General features: G+C 49.5%; 12 protein-coding genes across 12 annotated transcripts; 5 read left to right on the forward strand and 7 right to left on the reverse strand.

The window, feature by feature from the left end:
- Positions 1-427: 427 nt before the first annotated feature.
- Positions 428-2,403, forward strand: N7471_003811 (Cytochrome P450). Its single transcript, XM_057276531.1, has 3 exons — positions 428-658; positions 706-1,235; positions 1,291-2,403. The coding sequence occupies exons 1-3, from the start codon at positions 464-466 to the stop codon at positions 2,318-2,320; spliced, it is 1,755 nt and encodes a 584-aa protein (XP_057136141.1). The 5' UTR covers positions 428-463; the 3' UTR covers positions 2,321-2,403.
- Positions 2,404-2,545: 142 nt separating this feature from the next.
- N7471_003812 (amidase) lies at positions 2,546-4,492 on the reverse strand (the record flags this gene model as incomplete). Its single annotated transcript, XM_057276532.1, has 3 exons — positions 2,546-3,672; positions 3,722-4,305; positions 4,365-4,492. 3 exons carry the CDS (start codon positions 4,490-4,492, stop codon positions 2,546-2,548), a joined length of 1,839 nt encoding a protein of 612 aa, XP_057136142.1.
- A 321-nt stretch (positions 4,493-4,813) lies between these two features.
- Positions 4,814-6,465, reverse strand: gwt1 (putative GPI anchor biosynthesis protein Gwt1). Its single transcript, XM_057276533.1, has 2 exons — positions 6,330-6,465; positions 4,814-6,270 (listed from the first exon to the last, which is right to left on the reverse strand). The coding sequence occupies exons 1-2, from the start codon at positions 6,423-6,425 to the stop codon at positions 4,876-4,878; spliced, it is 1,491 nt and encodes a 496-aa protein (XP_057136143.1). The 5' UTR covers positions 6,426-6,465; the 3' UTR covers positions 4,814-4,875.
- A 388-nt stretch (positions 6,466-6,853) lies between these two features.
- Positions 6,854-8,518, reverse strand: N7471_003814 (DEAD/DEAH box helicase; the record flags this gene model as incomplete). Its single annotated transcript, XM_057276534.1, has 1 exon — positions 6,854-8,518. One exon carries the CDS (start codon positions 8,516-8,518, stop codon positions 6,854-6,856), a length of 1,665 nt encoding a protein of 554 aa, XP_057136144.1.
- A 2,579-nt stretch (positions 8,519-11,097) lies between these two features.
- Positions 11,098-11,919, forward strand: N7471_003815 (bZIP transcription factor; the record flags this gene model as incomplete). The annotated part of the gene is made up of 1 exon (XM_057276535.1): positions 11,098-11,919. The coding sequence occupies one exon, from the start codon at positions 11,098-11,100 to the stop codon at positions 11,917-11,919; it is 822 nt and encodes a 273-aa protein (XP_057136145.1).
- A 405-nt stretch (positions 11,920-12,324) lies between these two features.
- On the reverse strand, positions 12,325-14,536 carry N7471_003816 (acyl-CoA dehydrogenase; the record flags this gene model as incomplete). The annotated part of the gene is made up of 3 exons (XM_057276536.1): positions 12,325-12,960; positions 13,022-13,869; positions 14,363-14,536. 3 exons carry the CDS (start codon positions 14,534-14,536, stop codon positions 12,594-12,596), a joined length of 1,389 nt encoding a protein of 462 aa, XP_057136146.1. The 3' UTR covers positions 12,325-12,593.
- A 1,001-nt stretch (positions 14,537-15,537) lies between these two features.
- N7471_003817 (uncharacterized protein) lies at positions 15,538-17,695 on the forward strand (the record flags this gene model as incomplete). Its single annotated transcript, XM_057276537.1, has 6 exons — positions 15,538-15,706; positions 15,763-16,004; positions 16,065-16,175; positions 16,233-16,693; positions 16,757-17,105; positions 17,174-17,695. Coding segments are annotated over 6 exons (1,854 nt in total), but the record flags the coding sequence as incomplete, so codon positions are not given.
- Positions 17,696-17,758: 63 nt separating this feature from the next.
- N7471_003818 (Dabb family protein) lies at positions 17,759-18,549 on the reverse strand. The gene is made up of 3 exons (XM_057276538.1): positions 18,499-18,549; positions 18,222-18,450; positions 17,759-18,160 (listed from the first exon to the last, which is right to left on the reverse strand). The coding sequence occupies exons 1-3, from the start codon at positions 18,515-18,517 to the stop codon at positions 18,067-18,069; spliced, it is 342 nt and encodes a 113-aa protein (XP_057136148.1). The 5' UTR covers positions 18,518-18,549; the 3' UTR covers positions 17,759-18,066.
- Positions 18,550-18,784: 235 nt separating this feature from the next.
- On the forward strand, positions 18,785-21,026 carry N7471_003819 (Zn(II)2Cys6 transcription factor domain-containing protein; the record flags this gene model as incomplete). The annotated part of the gene is made up of 3 exons (XM_057276539.1): positions 18,785-18,936; positions 19,019-20,009; positions 20,067-21,026. 3 exons carry the CDS (start codon positions 18,785-18,787, stop codon positions 21,024-21,026), a joined length of 2,103 nt encoding a protein of 700 aa, XP_057136149.1.
- A 138-nt stretch (positions 21,027-21,164) lies between these two features.
- N7471_003820 (SIMPL domain-containing protein) lies at positions 21,165-21,836 on the reverse strand (the record flags this gene model as incomplete). The annotated part of the gene is made up of 1 exon (XM_057276540.1): positions 21,165-21,836. One exon carries the CDS (start codon positions 21,834-21,836, stop codon positions 21,165-21,167), a length of 672 nt encoding a protein of 223 aa, XP_057136150.1.
- Positions 21,837-22,026: 190 nt separating this feature from the next.
- Positions 22,027-23,031, forward strand: N7471_003821 (uncharacterized protein; the record flags this gene model as incomplete). Its single annotated transcript, XM_057276541.1, has 1 exon — positions 22,027-23,031. The coding sequence occupies one exon, from the start codon at positions 22,027-22,029 to the stop codon at positions 23,029-23,031; it is 1,005 nt and encodes a 334-aa protein (XP_057136151.1).
- A 51-nt stretch (positions 23,032-23,082) lies between these two features.
- On the reverse strand, positions 23,083-24,344 carry N7471_003822 (uncharacterized protein; the record flags this gene model as incomplete). Its single annotated transcript, XM_057276542.1, has 3 exons — positions 23,083-23,538; positions 23,595-24,109; positions 24,314-24,344. 3 exons carry the CDS (start codon positions 24,342-24,344, stop codon positions 23,083-23,085), a joined length of 1,002 nt encoding a protein of 333 aa, XP_057136152.1.
- Between the last annotated feature and the right edge of the window lies 1 nt (position 24,345).

Below are 24,345 nucleotides of genomic sequence, written 5' to 3' on the forward strand. Positions count from 1 at the left end.
AACTGCAACTGTCAACAGCATCCACTCCATGGGAAATTACGCAATATTCGGTGTTTTCTACCTACACTACGTCGAATACTGTAACAGGTAAATGCTGTATACCCGAGTCCTTGTATTCTTGTAAATTGCTCAATCCTAGATCATATTGCAGGCGACCCACCAAGTGTTACCCTGATGGTCCAGCCATGCAAGTAACATCAGATACAACACACCGCTTGCGCAAGATAGAATCCCCACGGGCATGTCCACCCAAACATTTTTGGAGCTGCAAATCTTTTGCTTAGACCCCTGCCACTCGGCGATGTTCCAAGGTTGTCTACGCCACTGACACTAGACTCACGGGACAGCTGTTGTGCTAAATCATGAGATGCAAGATATATAGCCTCAAGTCTCCCCAGTTTGTGCTACCCAGTTAACTACAACTCTCCGCAGATTCCTCATTGATGCTTCTTTCCTCTTGAAAATGGAAGTACATAATGCTTCTCAAGGTACATCAACCATGCTTCCATTTCCGCTGCCGCTCAAACTCGGTGGTTTGAGCAAAGGGGAGAAGCTGTCTCTGCTTGGCATGACAATTGTGGCAATGCTGGCGTTACGGTTTACTGTGCAGTTATATCAAGCAAGGATAAAATTCAAAAGACTTCAGTCTCAAGGCATAGTACGTCTCTTACCTTGTCGAAAATAATCCTAGGCTAACATCACCAGCCAATCTTGCCTCACTCATTTCTATTGGGACATTTTCTCATCGTAATCCAATTCTACAGAGATTGGGCCTTTGATGCCAACTTTATCCAAACTTTTGGATTCTATATTAGCAAATACTGGCCGAAATTCTTCCCAAACGAGCAACAATGCCCCCCTGTCATTTACCTCGATGTATGGCCCATTTCCAGACCGATGGCATTTTCCCTGCAAGCTTATGTATCCAATCAAATGGAGATTGGGAGCAGTTTGCCAAAGTCTCCGATGCAAGGTGAGTTTTTGAATCCCATTTCGAATGGCAGGGACCTCAACTGCATGCACGGGGAGGAGTGGCACATGTGGCGCTCGAGATTCAATCCTGGATTCAGTCGGACCAACATCAGAACCTGGATACCTGCTATCATCGAGGAGGTTGAGGCGTTTGCAAATGTGCTTAGAGGCCTTTCCGGTGGGGATGGTCAATGGGGTCAGGTTTTCCCTTTTGAGCAGATATCCAGCAACTTGGCATTTGACGTCACAGGGAGAGTGGTTCTGTAAGTTGGGCCTATCGTCTTACGAGTAATCACTACTTTGTGCTGACGATTATAGCGATACTCGGCTTAACTCTCAATCGCCATATCCCTCTCCATTCACCATTGCTTACCGTGAGCAACTGAGCCGCATGGAAATAACTCTGAGCCCTCGCAAACTTCTTTGGAGGATTACCCCGTTGTTCAAACTGATTGTACGACGTAAGAGAAACCAGCTCTTCAAACAACTTCGACCGTTTATCACAAAAGGCATAAACGCTGCTAGCAATAGCCCACGAACTATAATCCGGTCTGCAGTTGAAGAGTATACTGGCGAGCTTGGAGCGAAGGGAACCGGCGCCAATACACCAGATGAGGCTTTCATCGAACAGGTGTTCTACCAGCTGATGATATTCTTCTTTGGCGGCGATGATGCGTTGTCCATCACAATTCCCCGTGTATTCAGACAACTCCAGTTAAACCCTGAATGTGTGGCGAAATTGCAGACTGAACATGACGCGGTTCTTGGCTCTGATCCAAGCCTTGCCGCAGAGAAGATTCGGGAGGCGCCCCATATCCTGGACTCGTTACCATATACCCTGGGAGTGATCAAGGAGACACTCCGTATGAATCCGGCAACGATCACGATTCGGGAAGGTCAGCCTTCATTCAACCTGAAAATAAACGGCGAGGACAACCCATGGCCGACAGACGGGTTCGATCTTTTTGATAGCTCCATCACCATTCATCATGATCCAGCTAACTTCGTTGACCCACTCAAATTCATGCCGGAACGCTTTTCCGCTCTAGAAGGCGACAGGTTGCATCCAGCGAAGAACATATGGCGTGGGTTCCAACTTGGGCCTAGGAAATGTATCGGGCAAGAACTGGCGGTCGTTGTGATGAAGTTGGTGTTGGTCTTTACTGTCCGTAATTTTGATATTGAGATGGCCTGGGATAAATGGGATGAGGTGCGGGAACTGCAGGGCTTGAAAGTGGACCGCCGGACTGTTGAGGGCGAACGAATGTATACCACTGGGAAAGCGACGTCACACCCAAAGGATGGTGCACCGATGCACGTACGGATGCGGAACTCGGACAAGGAATGATAGCGCAAAGGTGGCCTGAATGAAAGGATATGAAGGTCTCAGGAAGAGAGAGTTGGTAAATACACAGAGAAGCTTAACTAGACGTATCTTGTTCAGACAAATGAGAGACTTCTCTTGTAACTTGTAGATAAATACATGCTCTGATAACTTGTAGATAGATACATGGGAATATAATAAATGACGAAAAGCTCAACCTGTCACGGTTTGTTAGAATCTTCCCTTTGCTTAGTTGGATGTCTTCTTCTTGGCCTGTGCGATAATATCTTCCCACACAGAGAGGTCGTCAGAAGGAGTCCGCAGGCCCTTGCTTGCCGAGGCAATTTCATTTTCCTCGAGCGAAGAACTGCTACTAGGAAGGTCCAAAATAGGCTCTCCATCTCGAGCAAAGGCGATCAGCTCTTCCTCAGTACCCCATTCGCTCATAGCCATCACACCGATAGGCACACCGCCATCGGGGGTGTAACCAGCAGGACAACTGATAGAAGGGCAGCCAGTAAAGTTGGCCAGCCAAACATATTCCATATTGCGCACAGATGATTTGGCATCTGACAAACCGCGAGACAAGTCCGCCTCACCACCATCAATATGCCATCCAGGGATGGGTGTTGTAGGCGAGACGATGAGCAGCCCGGGGTGAGTCTTGAAGAGATGCGCAAGATGCGTCATGAGGAGATTGCGCAGCCGCTGGGAGGCGAGCAAGTCCTGTGCGGTGATCTGGTACATGCCCATGGAGACAAGCACCTTGTTCGGGGCTGTGAGCTGTCGGATCTTGCTTGCATCAACGCCAGATGCGATCTCCGCCATGATGGTAAGAGCGTGGGCACGCTGGCCTTCGGGCAGGTAAGGAATTGTGATATCGATGACATCGTAGCCTTGCTCGCGGTAGTAGTCGAGCGCCCGATCAATTACAGCGCGCACAGGCCCCTCGGCGCGGTCAATCCAGTCGCGGACAATACCAATTGTCTTCGTCCTTTTGGTGTCAGGGTGCGGGGGAGAAGGATAGGGGAACTGCGATGAAATCGGGTCTTCTGAGGCTGGTGCCGGAGTGGCCATGATGCGATAGGCGAGAGCGAGGTCATCGATGCTGGCAGCCATAGGACCGATAACACCAACAGTGGGCGCAAGGCTTTGAGATGGCGCACCGGACACACGGCCATGCGAAGGTTTCAGGCCCCAGATACCACAAAACGACGACGGGATACGAATTGAGCCTCCGCCGTCTGCGCCAAGTGCAATGGGTACAAGGCCCGCTCCGACAGCATATCCGGAGCCACCGGAGGAACCGCCACAATAGTACTCCTTATTGTGGGGGTTTCTAGGTGTTCCATAGTTGGGATTATTGTTGTTTGTGTCTGAAGTGTATTAGCTACTGAAACTCGACGATGACCAATGAGAACTCACCCAGTCCAATCTCATGCATGGATGTTTTCCCGATGACTATAGCTCCGGCGTCCAGCCATTTCCTCACACACCATGATGTTGCATCAGTACCATGCTTGAAATCCAGCTTTGAGCCTAGCGTGCGCTTATACCCCGTGAGGTGCACCTCATCCTTCACTGCGACCGGCACACCGTCGAGTGGACCCAACGATTGGCCCTTCTTGTATCGCTCCGTAGATTCTTCCGCTGCTGCACGAATCAATTCGGCTTGAGACTCAAGGAAGGCAATTGAGTGTTTCCCGGGCGGCTGGGTATCACGTCGGACCAGGGGCAATAGCGTCTCGATGACAGTGGTCGGGGTCAGCTCCCCCGACGAGTAGAGCGCGTGGTAGTCCGCAGAAGTATAGTACCCGTGGTCTCCCTTTCTGCGCTCGACAATAGCAGACATCGCTTTCGCCGCCGACTCGGACTGGTTGGTGTTGTCGACCGGGATGACGGTTGGATCATAGCGGCCGGCGTACTGGCCCAGATGGGAGATTTCACGAATAACACTAAAACCAGCATTGCGCCAGAAATAGCTTTGGATAAATCCGATATTATGGATCCTGGCGTAAACAGCCGGAAATTAGTATGTTGCGCTCAATGGAGCTCTCCTGAAACTTACAATGTAGCGCCGATGGCTAGAGGCGTGCCGCGGAAGACCGGCAGGACCTGGTCTTCATATTTGTACGGCACCTCTGGGCCCTCAAGTGCTGGAGGATAATTAAGAAAAGACTGTTCGTTGGAGGGCATAGTGTTGGTTGCAGAATGGGTTGCGCAACACTCGGGCTCATAGTTGCTCCACCGGTGATATCACATGCCGCGGCTAAACCCATTTCTCTATTTCAAAGCTTATACATAGAAGACATCAAAGAAGACATCCAAAAAGCACATCGGAGGGTTCTTACGTATAACATCCCTAATACCATCTTGGTCCAACATTGAAATATGATCAGATCAATAAAGTTTTAGGTTGTTAAGGACAGAGGCTGCATAAGCGGCCGAGTATTCTTGTACAAGCTTCCACACCAATGCAAGGTGTAATCTCTGCAGATGCGGAGCATATCAATTATCAACATATTTATATGCAAGGTTTTAAGTTGGATAATACTACATCTATGAGTGTTGTAATATATCTACAAGCTCAACTTAATATTGTACTTGTCCATCCCCAGAGCAGCACCAGTTAGCACAGCCGCATAGACAATTAGAATCCCCATGGCTTGCGGCGTGTTAAGATCCAATGTTGGAATGCTCAGGTTCACTGCCCCAGTAAGTAGATTCGCAATCAAGAACAGTGCAAGGCCACCGCGGTTGAAGGCACGTAGGATGCGACTGGTCGCGAAGGACGTCTGCTCTGCCTCGCCTTCCTTGCTGGTCGCCCGGTGGACCGCGGGGAAGAACACAGTCTCGGTCAGGCAGAAGAGGAAAAGTTGGGCACTATTGAATGCTGACACCCAAAGCACATATGGCAGGTTAGCCAGCCGGCGCGACACTGGGATGTTGGCACCATAGCCGAATGCGTAGGTGGAGTTGAAGAAGAACATGGTAGACCAGAACATTCCCTGTAGAACCAATTGCATCAGAACAGAGTTCCGTGCCTTTTGGGGTGATTTCGTCGCCGAGGTACCACGAGGAATGATGCGGACTCCAACACCCCGTCCAGCGAGGAAAATCGCAAAATATCCAATGAAAGAAAAGACTCCCTCTCGGTTCTTGGACAGTAGATCTGGTCCCCGAGGAGACACGAGAATGTAGCCCTTGAGATCAGTAGACTCCAGAGCGACTTGGTAGAGTACTGAAATTCCAAGTGCAAGCACCTCATACGAGGGGATCAGTGTAGTCAAGGAGTCGAATAGCTCCACGAAAGGAGGCAAAAAGCCAAGCGTGAAGAAAAAGTTCCAGTGCACACCATATTCCGTCACATGTTCCGCATAGTCCAATCCCTTGACACTCCACAGCCGGATGAGGCCTAGCACAAGCAGAGGAATGGAGTGCCGAGCCGACCCAATCAATCTCTTATGCAAAGCTAATCTCGGGGATTTCGAGTTGCGACCCTTTAGAACCGCGCGCGCAGAGACTACTCCAGCGGAGAAAACAAAAGAGCCCACGCCCAAGTCCATTAAAGATGTCCCCCAGTTCTCCACCTTGGCAAAACGGCGTGGGAACGCGCGGAAGTCGACTGCGAGAATAGCGACGCAGGTGACAATCATCATGGCCGCGCGGTACGTGGTCAAGAATGGGTGAATGGGCAAGGCCTGCTGTTCCTCCTGGGAGCTCTCATTCTTGGCCTTGTATTTGCGGGGCGGTTTGGCCTTTTGGGGTGTACGCAGACCGTTTCGGGTGAGGAATAGGAGGACCGCGGGGGAGACGAGGAAAATGTTGAGGAGAAGTGGTGCGGAGGAGTACGCAGTCGTCGCGAATAAGATGGCTAGTACGTTGAGGATGAAGTCGGTCGCGAGTGCCGCAGGACCGTAGGGTGTGAAGAAGGATAAGCGGGACTGGAGCGCGGACCAAAGGAGGACAGAGGTCTAGAGTGGTCACCGGTCAGAATGTATCAATTGCAAGGTAAAGTCTCGAGAGTTCTCACTGAAGCAACGAGTGTGACTGCATTGATCTCGAGGATTGTGCTTCCCGCAAGATTAGACACAAAGGCCTCCTTGCGAGCTTTGTAGCTCGGATCCATATTGGGCAGTTATCAATATAGATAGATGATCGCCCTCAAAGGTTCAATTTTAAAGAATGACGTGTTGGAAAGGTGGAGGGTTGAAGCTCTAGAAGTTGTGTTTACCCGCGATCACCTGACCATTTTACGGTCTTCAATCCCAAGAACAACTGTCAAGATCAATTATGACACTGTGTCAATTACGCGAAACTCTTGTGGAGTAATACCTAGATAGCTGCTCCTATAGATGACACAAAGCAATGGTGACTGCTGTGGCTAGGCTCGGGGTTGGCTTTACGACTTTACAGCTTTACAATCAGGATGTGGGCAACTGTTCGCAAGTAATTTTAGTTTCGATTAAGGAATTTTGTGTAGCAGGTCGTAAGTCTCTAGTGTCTATGAATAAGAACATTTTAGCACGCTGTGCTTGACATCAATATGCAAAAGAATCATGATCTCGGCTTTCCACGTCCGCCACCACCACGACGTGCTCCGCGGCCTCCACGGCCTCCTCCACGGCTCTTCTCGATACCGCCTCGGTCTCCTTGACCAGCTCCAGGGCTAAGCGCATCGCGACTCTTGCCACCTCTTGAAGAATTGCGAGGTCTAGAGGATCCGCTTCGGGCCATCTCATTTGGGTCTGCGTAGTTGAAACCCGGAACACCCTTCAAACCCATCTTGCCAATGACTTTTCTGTCCATTGGGGGAGGCTCAGGACATCCCATGCCTTTGACGGCCATCTCGTTGGCGAGTTGAACAAGGCCAGCCTTGTCGAGACGAAGCTGCCTCAGAAGACCCGATCCAGCGAAGAAACCAATGAAAGACGAGTAGGCACGCTGCTTCGATTCTTCCTCGATAGTGTACATGGCCTGCAAGACAGCTTTGGAGCATGAGGGAGCGCCGGCATTAATCGCTTCGGTATCGGGGTGGGGCTTGATGGGCAAGTGGCGGTTGTTCTTCATGAAGAACGACTCGCCTTCCGTGAGGAGAATGATAGCGCGGCCGTCAGCGCCAGCACGGGCGGTACGACCGACACGGTGAACGTACTGCTCGCCGTTCGATGGCAAACCGACCTGGATGACCAAGTCGACGTTGGGGAAATCCATACCACGACCAATAACATCTGAAGCAAACAGGATTCCGGCTTCGGCCTCCTTGAATTGATTCGTGGTTCTTGTGCGAGCACCCTGGTTGAGTCTGGAGTGGATCTCGAACACTTTCAAATGAATCATGCCCTTGCAGAAGACTCCTGCGAGGAGAGCAACCATGTGCGCAGTCACGCCAAAGACGATGATTTTCGAGCTGCTCTTGATTTCATGCTTGAGCAGGGAGGCAAGTGTAGTGAAGGTATCTGCCACAGACGGCATCAGCACGTGGTACTGGGGAACTCTCTCATGCGTTGGTGCCTCATTCTTATCAATGGTGGAAATGCTGGTGTAATCTCTCTTCAACACAATATTGACCACATCCTTGACTTTGGGTGGGACAGTGGCTGAGAAGCACATGCCTTGCCACCCATTGCTCTTTTGTGGGATGAGTTGGAGGATTCGCTTCACATCAGCAATGAAACCACTCTCAAGCATCGTGTCGGCTTCATCCAGGACCAGGGTTTGGATGTTAGACAGCTTCTTGGCGGTGGGAGTTTGAGATAGATAGTCGCACAGGCGTCCCGGGGTGGCGACAAGAATGGATGGTGCGCCCTTCATGAAGCGCGAATGAGCAGATGCTCGAGCCGTTCCACCAACTGCAACATGGCACTCAAGAGGAGTGGGAAGTTGGGAAGTTAGTTCATCACAGGCCTTTGCAATTTGTTGGGCAAGTTCTCTGGTTGGGGTAATGATCAAGATGCCGACCTTGCCTTTGGGTGGCGCAGTATCACCTTGGAGTAGGCAGTGCAATGCAGGCAACAAGAAAGCAAGGGTTTTTCCAGTTCCAGTTTTGGCCTGGACAAGGCAGTCACTGCGCCAAGTTGGAAGTTCGGTCAAAACACGCTGCTGGACAGGGGTCATGTTGGTAAAACCCATCACGTCAAGGGCTTTGAGGAGCTTTGAGTCCAGCTTCCCAGCCATGGTTGAGTACAGCTGAGTATCATTGCTGAGTTGAAGACCTTCCATAATGGTCAAGGCTTTATGTTTCTTCAAGAAAACTGCAGTTAATTGTTTTGATGAAAATTCAAACTCGAAGTGGCGAGTGAATGAGTGTTAATGTTTGTTGACAAAACAAGACAAAGAGGAAGTGTGAGTGAGTGTAATCTTTTTTCCCTTGTTCCTTCTAGTTTCGCAAAAGTCAGACTGATGCTTGATGATGTGAATCAATACAAGTTTATATTTGACAAAGAAGAGATTTGTTGCCAAGCATTTAAGATTGTCCCAAAGTCTGGTAAGCATCACCTGATTGGCTACCAGAGACCCATTATCTTCGCTTGATATCACGTGTATTATGGGTCAGTTAAAATGTCAGACTAACCGCATAAGGTAATTCGCCTGCTCGAGTCGTTTATTCTCGAGTGAACATATCTCGAGTGAACATATATCAGAGGTCCAGTTTTGTAGATGGTATACTTTGTCGGAATTAGATGGATTTTTTAACGATATCTCCGATACTTCCCCGTGATGGGCATTTCTTCTCATGGCCTTATTTCCGGAAGCTAGTCCCAACCGGCAGAGGCAACTTCTAGGACGCAGGCTGGTGTGACTATTTATGCCTTTAAAATATGCAGCGATTTCCAGAGTAGAATGATCTGGAATAAAGGCAAAGCAGCATGTCAGAACTTACATTTTCGAGAAAAGCTTGCAGGGTGTTTCGGGACCACATCCTATTGATATGATTCGCCCGGCAACCCCAGTTGATCGCCCAATATGGGGCGAAGACCGATACATACAAAAAAGTACTTATGTTGTAAAAATATTGTAGTAAACAATCTCCAATCGTGTTCCTAGCGAGGCTGTTAACTTCGCTTAAGGATACCTCAGCCACAATTTAATGTTTTTCATACGCCATGGTGGTCACCCTGATTCCCACCTGTCGTGATGCGCATTGTTTCCAATTGAGTCAAATAAATGTGTGCCTGCGTGTTTCTATTCCCATAGGCTGGAATGAAGCGTATTCGGGCGGTTGGCCACCAAGCATAAAGATCAAGAATGATCACTCTATAGGGTTCACGGTGTTAAAATCCGGCATCAGATCCGTAATGATCGGCCGGGGCTCACGGACCATGTCTAGAACCAGTGCGAACGTCCGCATGCCGGTTAAACTCTTCTTATATTTAGGGCCACCATATTCAAAATAACCGTGCCCGATTCCCCACTTGCATATATGTACCTCTACATGGCGCATGGCGATTCCGTTGTACAACGAACAGGCTCGTTGACATGTTCGCTTGTGTGGGTTTCAGCTAATTATTCATCGAACTTCGGTAAACATTGTGCTACTCTCGTAGCAGGTTTCGAAAAGTGAGCAAGGCGCAGCATCCATGGATGATTCGATGATTTAAGGATATATGTCTCCGATAGGCAAATTCGCCTAAGTGGTCAACAGGATCACTAGATGCATCAAAATGCATAAGTTATCCCGCTTCCTAATGTTCCGTCGGAGCGGACACCGCGCTGTTCGAATAATAGGAAATTTGCAGGATCCCCCCGCTAACGGCCCCCCCCGGATCATGGTGAACATAAAAGCACAATAATAGGAGACTCAAACCCTTGTGACTACAGATTGCCGATCAATGCTCTTCAAACACCGGCCGCATCATACATATACCCTTCCTTCTTCTAGAGATATTATGTTGCTCACATCGCATGCTTATAACATCCCAATAATACCTCGGGGCCCATGGACACTTGGAAGAGCCGAATCCTCGGGGGCCATCCGCGCTCAGACTCCGGGGGCCAAAGGATTCTTGTCCACCTTTACGGAGTTCTCCGTACATATCTCCACAAGCATACAGATCATCACCGATGGTTTGTGAATGTCTTATAGCGCAAGGCATATTTTTAGTACTTTTTCTGTTACCCCCAGGCTTGATGGATCGACACTCGCCGAACCTGTATCGCTCAGCATACAAAAACGAAAAAAGGAGTAGCTAGTAAATGCTCATTCATCTTGCTTGGCAAGAGTCGAAAAAAGCGGACCTCGGGGGGCGGCTCACCGTAGTGGCTGGAAAGACAACACTATATCCATGGCCCCTACGTAGCTATCCACACAGTAGGTCTATTTCTCCACGCTTATTGGGCGCATAGGGGCAGGCTTAAGGTCTCCCTTTCGCCGCATCATCGGGAGATTTGCCTCGCTTGTTAATCAATCTGGAGAAAATGAAATGCGTGCTGGGGATTGACAATATTCTGGTCTTATCAAGGCCACTCCGTTGCCGGAAAGGTTATAATCATCCCCTGAAAGCATCCATGGCTATATCAGGCGCAACATCTTTTATTTTCCTCTGGCCCATATAGTCGTCCAAGCTAACCTAGCCCTGGATTCACACGATCTGTCACGTTCTGCCTTGACCCCTGCTCGGCCCGGAAATAGTCTCGAGCCACCCACACGCGATCTTTCAAAATCTGTGATCCACCACTTCCCCTCATGTTAGGCTCCAGTGCTGGGTCCATGGTCGCCAGCGGGGGTTCTCTTTGAAAGGTTCTGGGTAACGGAGGGGAGCTTCGTGTCGAGTCTTGGGTGTGCGAGGAAACCAATAACCATGAGCTCTCAAGATGAACCACCTGTGAAGAGGCGCGAGTCTCGATCGGGGACAAGGAAAGTCTCGACCTTGTCAGTGGAACAACTAGAGCGAAAGCGTGCCAACGATCGAGAAGCTCAGCGGTCCATTCGTCAACGCACCAAGGGGCATATAGAACAACTTGAAGCTCAGGTCGCCACCCTCCAGTCACAGATTGCGGAGATGCGGCTCCAAAACGAGCGGTACGATGAAGTCGTGCAACATAATGCCTTTCTGGAGAATGAAGTGATCCGATTGAAGCATCAAGTTGCTTCTTTGACTGGCCGACCGGAATTTGCATCAAATAACGAACCGATGGCTCCATTTCGAAGTGGGTGGTCTTTGGAAGAAGCCCCGAATAGTGCATTGCCGAGCATCCCAACAACGGGGGCATTGCTACCGCCACACTTCACTACAACATCCCACACTCAAAGACCCTCGGGTATTGCAGCATTGCGTCGAACGTCTCATCAGCATGACTGGCAACAGCCATATCCGTCCACAAGATCGCCGTCGCTCGGCGCAGCCTCCAACCCGGAATTCCATAATCGTATGGAGCCATACCCCATAGATGGTCAAATGCATCAAGGACAACCAATCTGCCCTCCCCAGCAAGAATCCGAATCTTCTTTCTCCCAATTCGCCTACAGCAACCGATCACTTTCCATGTCGAGTGCCAGTCCTGTTCCTCAGCCAACCCCCGCCCGAGTCTACCAACCCTCCACATCAACGTACCCACAACCAATGCCTCAATCTCAACAGACGGATCCGACATACGAGTATCCATGGGTGCCTCCATCATGAATAATGCATGTGCCAGGCGACTGGGGCAATCAAAGGGCATTGTATCCTCGGTGGAAACACAATGCCATTCGAGTTCAGGCTGGAATGCGGAACCCTCAATCTGGTCTCACATCATGTAGGCTTCGTTCAACAACCTCAATACGAACATGCACACTGATCAATGCTATAGATCTCAAAGCAATACTTGTTCTCGGACTTCAAAGTCATCGCGGAAATCGCGATTGAAATTGCCTTTCGCACAGAAACAATCACGGAAATAATAGCCGTGCCGAATAAAGTAAGCTGGCCGAGCAGCTCCGGTCCCACCTCCAGTCCTACAATGCGAATCGATGAGCAGTGGGTAAGCAGACAACTTGAATTCCACGCTGGAAGATTTATTGTTCAAATTGGATATACAAATAAGGCCGCGCACATTGGCATGACTGGGGCCATCATCGGCGCTGCTCCTTTACTCTTATTGTATACACAGTTTGGCATTTATACATCTCAATGGAGCGAATTCGAAATGGTGACAGGGATGACCCAAGATGGCTCTTCATGTTTTGTATATCCCAGAGGGAACGATGAATACATACCCAAAAAGAAACAAGCAATACGCCGCAGTGTGCATCCATGGATGAAATCAAACTATTTATAAGCAAAGCCATTTAGGTAGGTATCCAACACCATCTCGTCTAGTTCGTGTACTGTTTCTGGAGAAGCTTAGCAATGGTCTGCAGCTGGATGTTGCTGGTACCCTCGTAGATAGCGCCGATCTTGCTATCACGGAACATCTTCTCGGCAATGCCCTCACGGACAAAGCCCATACCACCCATCCACTCAACAGCAGAGCTGGATACCCTGCCGGCGACCTGGGAGGCGTACAGCTTAGCCATGGCGGCGTCCTGGACGAAGTCCTGGCCAGCCTCCTTCTTGCGGGCGGCGTTGTAGACAAGAGCGCGGGCAGCAGCAATCTCAGTGTAGGCCTGCGCAATCTGGTGCTGCATGCCCTGGAAGTTTCCGATGAGCTCGCCGAATTGGCGGCGGTCGTTCCAAACGTATCTTTGGTTATGGTCAGTTGATCGGAATCATATGCGGGTGTAAATTGTACAAGAAATCTTACCGTGCGGCGTTCTCCCATGCGCCGAGGGCCAGACCGGTCATCTGAGCGGCGATACCAATACGACCCTCGTTCAACACGCTGATGGCGTACTTGTATCCCTGTCCCTCCTCGCCGAGCAGGTTGCTCTTGGGGATCACACAGTCGTCAAAGTTGAGCACACAAGTGCTGCTAGCACGGATTCCGAGCTTCTTCTCCTTCTTGGCGATTGAGAAGCCGGGGGTATCCTTCTCGACAATGAAAGCAGTGATACCCTTGTAGCCCTTGCTGGGGTCAATGTTGGCAAAGACGATGAAGATACCAGCCTCCATAGAGTTAGTGATCCACATCTTAGAGCCATTGAGCTTGTAACCATCGGCGGTCTTCTCGGCCTTAGTTTGGAGGGCGAAGGCATCAGAGCCAGACGCAGGCTCGGAGAGACAGAACGAGCCGACAGTGCCGGTAGTCAGCTTGGGCAGCCAGGTACGCTGGGCCTGGGCATCACCGTACTTCATGATCGCGGTGTTGACCAGTGTATTGTGAACATCGACCAGCACGCTGACACTGGGGTCGACGCGTGCCAGCTCCTCGATCGCGACGATCGCCGCGGTGAAGTTCATTCCGGCGCCACCGAACTCCTCTGGTACCTCAATGCCCATCAAGCCCTGCTCAAAGAGCTGCTCCACGACCTTCGCGTCCATAGTCTCGGCTTCGTCCATTTCCCGCACCTTCGGGCCGATTTGCTCCACTGCGAACTTCGATACCGAGTCGGCCATCAGGGTTTCCGTCTCGGACAAAAGGGTGATCGGCGTCGGGGTCAGCTCGGAGAGGTCGACCTCCCGCCGGCGGGGGTGGTTGAGAATGCATACGCACTGTAATGGGAAAAAAATTGTTAGCGAATATCCTTTTAATAGCATGCGCTCCTGAGTTGGACAGTACCTTTGTATGGGCCGGCCGGCAGCAAGTCGTTTTCCCGCCAGGCGGACTGAGGGGGTACGCGACAAAGGTCGCAGCGCGCGAATAATAGAAGCCATTGTGAATAGAGGGGAAATAAGCTCAGTACGCTAGGATGAAGAAAAGGAAGGAAAAAGTGACCTCGGGAGGGAGGGAAGGTCATAATCACGAGGGTCGATGTGAGCCGAGGTCGGTTATCGGCGGCATTGGGGATCCGCGGGGATGTGGGGCTGGTCTTTTTAAACCTAGGTTGACTAGGACCAACGGAACAAACATGGATGTCGGGGAATTACATTGAACTATCTATAATACAAACTACCTAGGTATAGATACAGATACCAGTGAGGTGAACAGATATGCTGATTAACACTATTAAACAACTTTTTGGACATCCTGCCTCCGCTCACGGACCGAATCCTCGGCAGAGATGCTACTCTGACCCTCCGCATCCTCGAATCGAGTCTCAATATCAATTCTAATCCTAACTTCCTTCGGCCCATTGACAATAGGTCCCAGCTCATTGCCTCCTAGGACAGAGAGTCCGTAGATGGCGATGAGCTCTCCGCGGTTATGCAACAAGAACATATCAGTCACTGTGGACAGGACAATTGACTCAATAGGCGCTTGGAAAGCGCCCAGGAAAGCACGTCAACCAGGAAAACAGTATAGGTTTTGTTGGATGCAACGGCCAGCCAGATACAGGCGATGGCCATAAGCAAGTTTGAGAAGATGTAGTTTGGACGGCGGCCATACTTGACGGCAAACGGCATCCAGACACAGTTCCATATTCCTTGGTTAATCAAACAAGCTCCGTTCACATAGGTTAATTCCTGGAGGAACTTGCCGAATGTGGTGGACAATTACATCATACCTATAGTACTAATCAGAATAGCTCAATATAATCGATATGATGGATGAAAACACATACCAGCTGCCATAATAGGACCTGTAATAGCACCCATAAACGCAAACCAACAGCTATTGAAGAAGGTCAAGTTCTTCTTCGTGGTGGACCAGTTCAGAGGATCATTTGGATCGTTGCTCGAAGGTTGCGGGATCAATAACATACGGCCATTCCCTTTTAGTCCGAAACAATATCAAGCACACAGTACTAGTAGAGTATGTATTCCGTACTAGAAGTTCAGCCATATTTTGGTGTCATGCACAGTATCCCTGTGTTTCTCAAGGCCAATCACAAGTCCCGCCTGGCGACCAGCTATGCAGGGATGTATGTGGTTGTCGTAATAACGGGATGAGTGCGTGTGAAAAATAGTTAGCTTCTCTTCATCCCACCCTTGCCCCGAAATACGCTACTATATTTCTGTGGATTCCCTGGCTTCCAATCTGCACCTGTCAAATTCTGCCATAATCTTGAATCCTCAGAGAAGAAAGAGCCAAGCATCCGGTCCCAAGCCCCTAGCGAAAACATTTCGCCTCTTTGATTGGCGAGAATGCAGCAATGCATGTTCTGGCGGACTCCGGGGCTGCCCTCCACTCAGCTTCTCCCATCATACATATCCCCAACATAAGTCGTGGATTTGAAAAATGAAAACAAAGCAGCAGGTGCCCTTCAATTTATTCTAGAAGAAGTTAACTCGAAATCCATTGGACAAAGACAATGGCTCCGTCCCGGGACCGACTTTGCGTCCAACCAGACTGGTGGCTCTGGTAGTTTACCAAGTTCTGTGCCAGTGCTCATTGTGGGCGGAGGTCCGACTGGCCTATTGCAGGCCCTCCTTCTGTCTCGACTCGGAGGTATGGGTGCTTGTGGAGAAGCCAACAGAAAGGTTTTGTTGACATGATCCATGTAGTTCAATCATTGATCATCGAGCGTTATCGCGAGCGTCTAGCTGCTCCAAAAGCCCACGCAATCAACCCCCGCTCTTTGGAAATCTTGCGCCAATTTGACCTAGGCGAGAAGCATGTTCGCCAGCTAGGCACTTCGCGAGATGACAGCTCCTCGGTCAATTTTCTCACCAATCTTTGCGGGGACACGATCGGCAAGCTTCCGTATGAGCGTATGGATCCTACAGTTTTGGATGACACGCCAGAGGTACTTGTCCTTTATATCGAGAGAAAGGTGGGAATGACACTGACCAATTGGAACAAATAGATGATCCATAATATACCCCAACCAGCCCTAGAGCAAGAATTATCCAATTTTATCGCAAAAGACCCCAACGTCACCTTGATCAAGGGGTTCAGTATTCATGCTGTGGAGCAGGTAAGCACATGAGCCATTTTTTTTTTAAATGAAGTAACGCGGTTAACTGGAAACCAGACGGAAAGTGAAGTCGCAGCCACGATTGAGGAACGGTCAACTGGACAACTCCATCAAACAAAGTCCCGTCACCTCATAGCCTGTGATGGTCGTAGAAGCAAGGTCCGCGAGTTGCTCGGTATTGAGTCTGAGAGTGAAGACTCAGACCAGACAATGATGACCATTCATTTCAATGCCAATCTGCGACCCGTCGTTGGTGACCGTGTCGGTATGCTGTACTGGATAATGGACCCTATAGCTGCGGGTTTTATCATCGCCTATGATCTCGATGGGAACCAGGTGCACATCAGCCAGGTAGACGTTGAACAGCACCCAGTTGAGTCTTGGACAGAAGATATGTGCAAGGCCAAGATCCGCAGTGCTATCGGTAAAGATGATGTTCCGTTCGATATCCTGAGCTATCGCCCTTGGGTCTTCCGTCGGCAGGTTGCTTTCACATTCCAGGAGGGGAATATCTTCCTGTGAGTCTTTGGAATTGGATATTGACCCTATTGGCTCATTTTTAATGTTTTGGTTTCTTTCAGGGCTGGAGATGCTGCTCACTCATTTCCCCCAACTGGTGGACTAGGCTTGAATTGTGGTCTTGCAGATGTTCACAACTTGGCTTATAAGATTGCCTTGGTTCACCGGGGGGTGGCGACACCATCTATACTTTCGACATACACTGCAGAACGACGTGGCGTTGCGGATTCCTATTCCAAGCAGAGCGTTAAGAACGGCAAGGAGATATTTGCACTGTTGCGGAGTCTCAAGACGGTTGGTGTCGAAGATGTTGTTCAAGCGCGAAATAATATGATGGCAGCATTGGCGGAACCGGCCCAACGCACACAGGTTGAGGCAGGTATTGAAGGACAGAGGGAGCATTTCGATAATGTAAGTGATTTCGTTTTGGTTTCCGCCTTCTCATAAAAGGCCGGTCTTTCTCACACTGTTGCTCATAGCTGGAGCTTCATATCGGATATGTGTATGGGACAACCAGGCCACCTGGTCATGCTTCCCATTATTCTCCGAAATTTGTGCCCGGGGCGCGCTTGCCTCATGCTTGGATCAGCTTCCCGGATCAGCTCTCCCCAGAGACAGAGGCAGCCAAACTTTCCTCACTACCCAAGGAGCCAGTCAATTTATCTTACATCAAGGAGCTTGACGCAGACCAGGTTCGGGCTTGTCAGTGGAGTACCCTTGATCTCTGTGGGCCTGATTCTTGGACCTTGATTTTGGGGCAGAAGCAGCCCACTCCTCATATTATACTTTTGCAGAAGCACTGTAATGTGATTGGTGTACCTCTTAATGTCTGGCGTCTCGAAGTTGACTTTAAAATCGGCACGCAAAGCTGGTTTGCTTATGAATTGGCCAATGGTGGAGGGGTTCTGATTCGCCCTGATCAGCACATCCTAGCAAGGGTCTCTGTCAACTCAAGTGGAGAAGACGTGATTGCGGAGATGAACAAACATCTTGGAATTTAACAAATTAGAAATGCAATAGAGTAACGCCATAGATGCAGGTATATATCAACTCTTTAACTATTCATTTTGATGAACATGTGTCCACTGGAATCCCCAGGATATCAAGCATCTCAAACTGTCGCCAAGCTAAAAATAAAGCATGCTTGACTGATAAAGAAAATACGCCCTGCTCGTCGAGACGTGAGGATGTGATATAGCGCCTTCTGCTTCGGTCGCTTTGACTCAGGCCTTTGAGCCGCACCCACTCCACGGAGACTCTTGCTTTTCTCCATATTGTACTTTGTATGTCTATGTTGCCCTCCACCTGCAAAATACGTAGAGCTTGCTCTTACATGATAATCCTTCCATAACTGACATTATCATCGAATATATCAAAACCCAAGGAGCGCATCGTCGGCTTGATCGGTCTCAAAGTCAAACCGAACTAGATCCTCCTTATAAGGAATAAAGTAGGTGCTTGTGACTCTAAATAATATGAAGGGCCATTAGTTACCAGGAACTCAAGATGTTAAGGGGTATTTCCTACCTTTCATGCTCACTGCTAGCTTGATACTCAGCCAATGCTGCTCGATCCTCATGGTAGCTCACCAGAGCATATTGAAATCCTTTGCTCTTTTCAACTGGGGTTGTGATTGAGGGACCTCCAACAACAAGTCTCTGACTTTTAACACAGGGCAAGGACTTGAGTGTCTTAATTTGGGAAAGGAACTCCTGCTTCACTTCGTCTCCGACGTCCGCGCGGAACTTGAATAGAACTATTGAGGTCAATTAAATACTTAGCTGTTCTCGGGTATGAACCATACCAATGTGGACAAGTACCATTCTGAAATATATGAGTTTTATGTTAACAGAAATAAAATAATATGAAGTTATAGACGTACAAACGGAATGTGGTTCTGTTTTAAATGACGCGACGGATGCCATCCGTCCTTACGGAAGCTTCCCGCCTTGACCCGAACCTCCTCGATTCCAGTGTTTTTCTCTTTGCAGAGGCTGTTCATTCTAAGAAACACTGTCAATTCTAGGTTTTTTTTTCATATTCATGAACCAGCAAATTCAACGCTCATAAGGAACCCTGTCAGCTTTCTGATGGACTCTCCACGGCGGTCTCGGAACCGCGCCGCCTGTCGGAGGTGTCAGCGACGGAAAATCCGCTGTGACGGAGATCTTCCTCGGTGCACATCGTGCAGAAAGGCTAATGTAGCCTGTGTGAACGATGGAAAACAAGAAGTTAATCGCACGTACGTATTATTATTTGCCCAGTCACCTGGATACTTCCTCCTCCGCTTCTCTCTATCCCTTCTGGTACTAACAGCTGATTAGGTACATTGCGAATCTACAAAAGCGAGTACAGTGGTTAGAGTCCTTAGTAAAGGAACAAGATCCGACGGTCCAGCTAGAGGATGGCCCGCAACTAGACCTATCGGATATCTCACAACTCGAACCTACGGAGGAAAGCACTCAACTTGAATCTACCATTCCACAGGGCGCCCGCATTCGCCGGTCAGTAACACCTCATAATGAACAACCCGGACCAGCAGACCCGCCACTATCTCGAACACATTCAAGACCGGCCCACGAAATTGGGCTTGTCTCTCTTTCCTCGGGAGAACCGAGGTACATTGGTCCTTCAAGCGGATATTTCCTAGCAAACCTCATATTTTCGAGTGCTGGCCGACGGACGGGGCCATCAGGAAATCATGGCAACGCGAACAAGCCAATGTCACTTTCATCTGAGTTTTTCAATAGCCCAGCACCACTCCCGAGTCGCAAGGAAGATGCTGAGGAGCTTACTTCAAAGTACTTTGCTTCGGTGCATCTCGTGTACCCGTTTCTACATCAACCGTCCCACATGACAAGACTCGAGAGAATGTATAGCAATGAAGCACCCCCTAACCCAGCCGACGCCTTTCACGTATACATGGTGCTCGCAATAGCAGCTTCGGATCTCTCCAGACGGTTTCGAATTCCTCTTCCGGCTGAGGGGTACTACACAGCAGCTACACAATATTTCGAACGTGCATGTGCCGATGGCTCTTTGGAAGGACTGCAGAGTCTGCTCTTGCTGATGGTATATGGACTTCATAATCCCTCGTGCGACATCAATGTCTGGAGCCTAAATTACCAATGCTTGGGCTCCCTCATTGACCTGGGTCTTCAGCGCGATGTTCGCGCATCATCGGCATTCTCTATCTCGTTCTTGGAGCAGGAAATGCGGACTCGCATCTTCTGGGTTGTATACAGCTTTGATCGTACGCTGGGGACGATGATGGGTCGACCGATCGGCGTGAGAGATGAAGCGTGCGAGCTTCGGGTAAGTGATTCGATATTGCGTTGATCCTCCGACGAACTTGGCTAATAGTACCTTCAGCTTCCTTCTGATGTCTCTGATAGTGATCTTTCCGAGTCAATTTGTGACGAAACCTCGCGAAATCGCACAACTTCTCACATGACGTTCTCTATCCACCTTTTCAAACTCGCCCGCATCAACTCTGAAATCAAATATGTTATGCACAGCATCTGCAGAGATCCTCCCCGGTATGCCTACCCACCGGTACCAGACATCCATCTGTGGCAGAAAGAGATGATCGAACGCATTCAGACCTGGCTTGCAGACATCCCCTGTGGAGCTGGAGACGATGCTATCACAAAAATATGCGAAACCAAGTATCACGAAATGATGATTTTGGTGCTAAGGCCTAGCCCCGGGATTCCTGAGCCATCGGAAGAGATGCTCGCGCGATGTTTCCAGCATGCTGTAGATCTTCTCCGTGGTTTTGGGGAGCTTTACCGACAGGAAGCTCTCTTATACAGCCGACTTATTGTTCACTCCGTCTTCTTGAGCACGCTGATAATGCTACACTGCCTGTGGAGACTGCCCCATGTTGCATCCGAGGTGCAGATTGATGAGGTGGTTGCTGATACGAGCATCAGTCTAAATATCCTAAGCAGCATTGGGGAGTACTGGGCCGAGGCTAAGCGCGCAAGGGATTGCATCCATGAGTTATCTGGTGCGACTGTTCAGAGACTTATCAAGATGCGAAGCTTAGAGGCCCCTGCAAGCTCGACTAGACAAGGCAAGAATCAATCAACTACCAGCACAGCAAGAGCACAGCGGCTGCAGACTGCCAATGAAGGAGTGGAGCTGTCTTCTACACTTCGTGCTGACTCTGGAGTTGAAAATCTGCCGCTGAACCCCTTTATGGATGATTACGATCCCCATGTTGATTCTATGAGTTGGCTGCACGATTCCATGCCCGGGGGCTTTATGGACTTCAGTGGGGCTCCGGACTTTGACACTCTCATGTGGGAAGTTTTTAATGCTAACTGAGGATTAAAAAAAATTGAAATATAATGATTCGGATATATCACATATTCAAGATATCCTGATAAATGGATCAATTTAATGTAGTGTAACCGATGTCCGTGGTCCACTAGTTAGGCCGAAGAAAGAACAAAGCCAAACATCTCACGCAGCTTGAAAAGTGACATTGACCTGACTATCAACATCAATATCCTGAGGCGTAAGGTCCAGCGGCACAGGGTCCTCCCCAGGGTGAGTACCAAAACTAGCAGCCATCATGTGTCTGTGAGTAGCCCTGTAAGGAGTCATTCCTTGGTCGGCAATTTCCACCACCGAAACATCGCGTCCAAGAACTTCCGAATAGTCATCAGCTTGTTGAATAGCATCGCGCAGTGCCAATTTGCGCGCATCCGAAGCCAGTCGTCTGCCAGTTTCGTCCGTGAGACTCCAATCCAGACCGTCGATTTCCACCTTGGGATAAACCAGCAATTCTTCGATCGCGTGGTTCAATTTCGTGAAGTCGCGGAAGACAGCTTTGAAGGACATACTGGCATGGTGCGGATTTGGCACGGGCTGGTCGTGTCTATCTGTTGACTTTGTCCAGGTTCTGATACTCGTGGATGAGAATGTTGTCAGAGGGGCCTCGCGGTCGCCGTCGGTCCAGGAATAAAACTTTGATTTAATCCAGTTTTGTAGGTTGGTCGATGATGTTGCCACTTCCTTGGCGACTTTTTCTTGCTCGGGACCATTTCCTTTTACTGAGAACCTGAGAGTGCCACGTTCTGGCGCGTGGGTGACGGTTGATTTGCCCGTGACTATGATTGTTAGGGGAGCCATGATGGTTTGTGAAGACTTTGGGAATATTTTGCAGCTTCGTATTTATAAGGTGGAACGAGGTAATCTCAAAGTCAGTGACCATCACGTTGCCCAACGCCAAGCCCTTGGCCCCTCTGTTATTCATCGCGTGTATGATCTTGCGGTGTTCAATTTTCATTGATATTTCAACACATAATCTCCTGGTTTATCTATGGCATCTCGAGTGCCATTCAGCAAAGATGCATTCATCGACGGCCTGCTGGATCCCGGTCGTCTTCTTCCAGCCTCTGCCCGAACAGATCATAAACTGGTGAGCCCCACGGAAGAGATCCACAGATTCCTAAAGAAGGATTTAATGGTCAATAAACTGAATAAAATCGACCAATACCTGTGGCTGGCTGGTCAACCGATGCCACCCAAGCCCCTGAATTACCAAATTGCAACCTCGCGCGAAATCGCCGTGGACGAGAGAATCGACATGCACATGGTCTGGGAGCACTCTCGACGTATTCATCTCAAGCCACTACCACGATATCTTCTCGACTCTCAGTTTTGGGAATCGCACCTTGTCTGTAAGGGACCCTGTTGTGATTCGCCAGGCGACGAGGTTATCCAAGAGCAGGCGTGTTCGCGAGAGCTATACAAATGCGCTCTTGGTCTTTTGTCTTCCTATATGGCCCTTGTACAGTTTGAAAGTGATTTCTTAATTGCACACAACTACCATCTGTTACCAAATACCATCACCTGGGAGATGTGGGTTGCGCTGAACCAGCAGTTGTTGAGGAACGACGCGACGAGCCCCGCGAACATCAACTCGCGGTATTTGTTTGGAGAGCTGAGACTGTCGCGACTCAACAAAATCTACGCAATTCGCCATGCTAGCGTCTTTAGCGGCTATCAATTCACCTACCAGACGTACAGCGAGCTGTTTTACGACTATCTTACTCCGCTGACTGCGGCCACCATCTACGTTGCCTTGGTATTGACGGCGATGCAGGTTGGACTGGCGACCGACCGTTTAGGGATCAATCCACCATTCCAGGACGCTTCGTATGGATTTACAGTCTTTGCGATCCTCGCACCTCTGATCGGAATTCTGTTAGTTGGGATTATTGGGAGCTTGGCCTTCACCAAGAATCTGATAGTGTCATGGAAATTTAAGCGTCAGCAATTTGCCTTGCATGATCGGTCGCAAATGCGAAATAAACTACCTTGACTTTCGCCCCAGTACACAACGGCAAAACTCATTCACAGGGATATCAGCGGTCTAGAAACCGTGGGCCTCCCAATCGATATTCCTCAAAGATTCCTCGGGGCTCACGAGAGACGCAATAGCGTCCTTGGACATGAACTCTTGTGCCTCATGGACATGAATTCCATACCTGTTCAAGGCGCCAGTCTCTTTCAGAATTCGGGAGAACTCCCACTGGCGGGCTTGCTCCTCTCCCATATGTCCATAAAGATCGATATAAGTTTCGGGAGAAACTTGAACCACCTTGGTTGATTCCGGTCCCGTGGCAATACCACTTGCCCTGCCCCAGAGGGCGAGGAATGATTCCAGCGTGTGATCCTCGACACTGCATCTCACATATGTTCCACCCGGCGGGCGGTTGCTAACCAGGCTGTGGACAAAGATCCCAGTATTGACCCGATGGTCTCCCAGAGATGGGTATGCAGAATTGGGATCAGCGGGATAGATCTGAATCCATCTTTTTGCTGCGGGCTGGTGGTGTGTTAATTTCACATATTGATAAACAAACGAAGCGAAGAACCGCCTACCAGGTAGATGGGCTTGAAAACTTCATAATGCGTCAGATTGATGATAAAGGTCGTGAAGAAGCAAAACGTGGTCTTCTCCAGGAGGACCTTATCCTCTCGGATGAATTCATCCACACGACCCTTTGCTTCAAAGTGAGGCACAAGTGCCAGTCCTTCGGAGACGCGCGTGCTGTGAGGCAGAGTACTCCACAGATAGTGTTCGAGTGTTGACACCTCGCTGGCTGCTTTGGCCATGTTGGTGCCCTGTGTGTACTCGATCTCCATGGACTTTTCCCACCCTTTCGTCCAGAAGTTCTCGTAGTAGTCCGTAAGGGCGAAGATCACATGGGCGTCATGAAAGGCTGTTTCGAGACTCACCAGATCTCCGACATCTGCTTGCACCACCTCGACTCCCTGTGCGGCGAGGGCCTTTGCCTTGTCGCTCTCCGGATTACGGGTCAGGCCGCGGATTCTCCATCCTCCGGCCTTCAGAAACGTTGAGACCACTGATCCGCCTTGGCCGCCTGTCGCGCCGACTATCACAATGAGCTTTTGTGTTATGGTGGGATCTTGGGTTGTGAAGCGTTGTGGGCTAAATGATATTGATGAATTCCAAATATGTTAAACCTGGCTATTCCACTGCACTGGCTTTTATATAAAGTCACTTCTGTCGTTGTTTCAAGTTTATGCCTGAATTGTTAATTTGCACAGGTTCCTTGTCGAAGATAATTCTTGTTAACCGAGAGCCGGCCGCCGAGCGCCTCTCTGCATG

Source organism: Penicillium samsonianum, assembly GCF_028829775.1.
Source record: "Penicillium samsonianum strain IBT 33392 chromosome Unknown utg000003l_segment0_segment0, whole genome shotgun sequence".
Lineage (NCBI taxonomy): Eukaryota > Fungi > Ascomycota > Eurotiomycetes > Eurotiales > Aspergillaceae > Penicillium > Penicillium samsonianum.

Bases quoted from the DNA above. Each gene is read 5' to 3' on its own strand.
- N7471_003818 (XM_057276538.1), bottom strand. The intron at 18,161-18,221 runs GTAGGAAATACC...CATATTATTTAG, and splicing joins GCTAGCAGTGAGCATGAAAG to AGTCACAAGCACCTACTTTA.
- N7471_003811 (XM_057276531.1), top strand. From the start codon at position 464: ATGGAAGTACATAATGCTTCTCAAGGTACATCAACCATGCTTCCATTT. The intron at 659-705 runs GTACGTCTCTTA...TAACATCACCAG, and splicing joins GACTTCAGTCTCAAGGCATA to CCAATCTTGCCTCACTCATT. The intron at 1,236-1,290 runs GTAAGTTGGGCC...TGACGATTATAG, and splicing joins GTCACAGGGAGAGTGGTTCT to CGATACTCGGCTTAACTCTC.
- gwt1 (XM_057276533.1), bottom strand. From the start codon at position 6,425: ATGGATCCGAGCTACAAAGCTCGCAAGGAGGCCTTTGTGTCTAATCTT. The intron at 6,271-6,329 runs GTGAGAACTCTC...TGACCACTCTAG, and splicing joins CAGTCACACTCGTTGCTTCA to ACCTCTGTCCTCCTTTGGTC.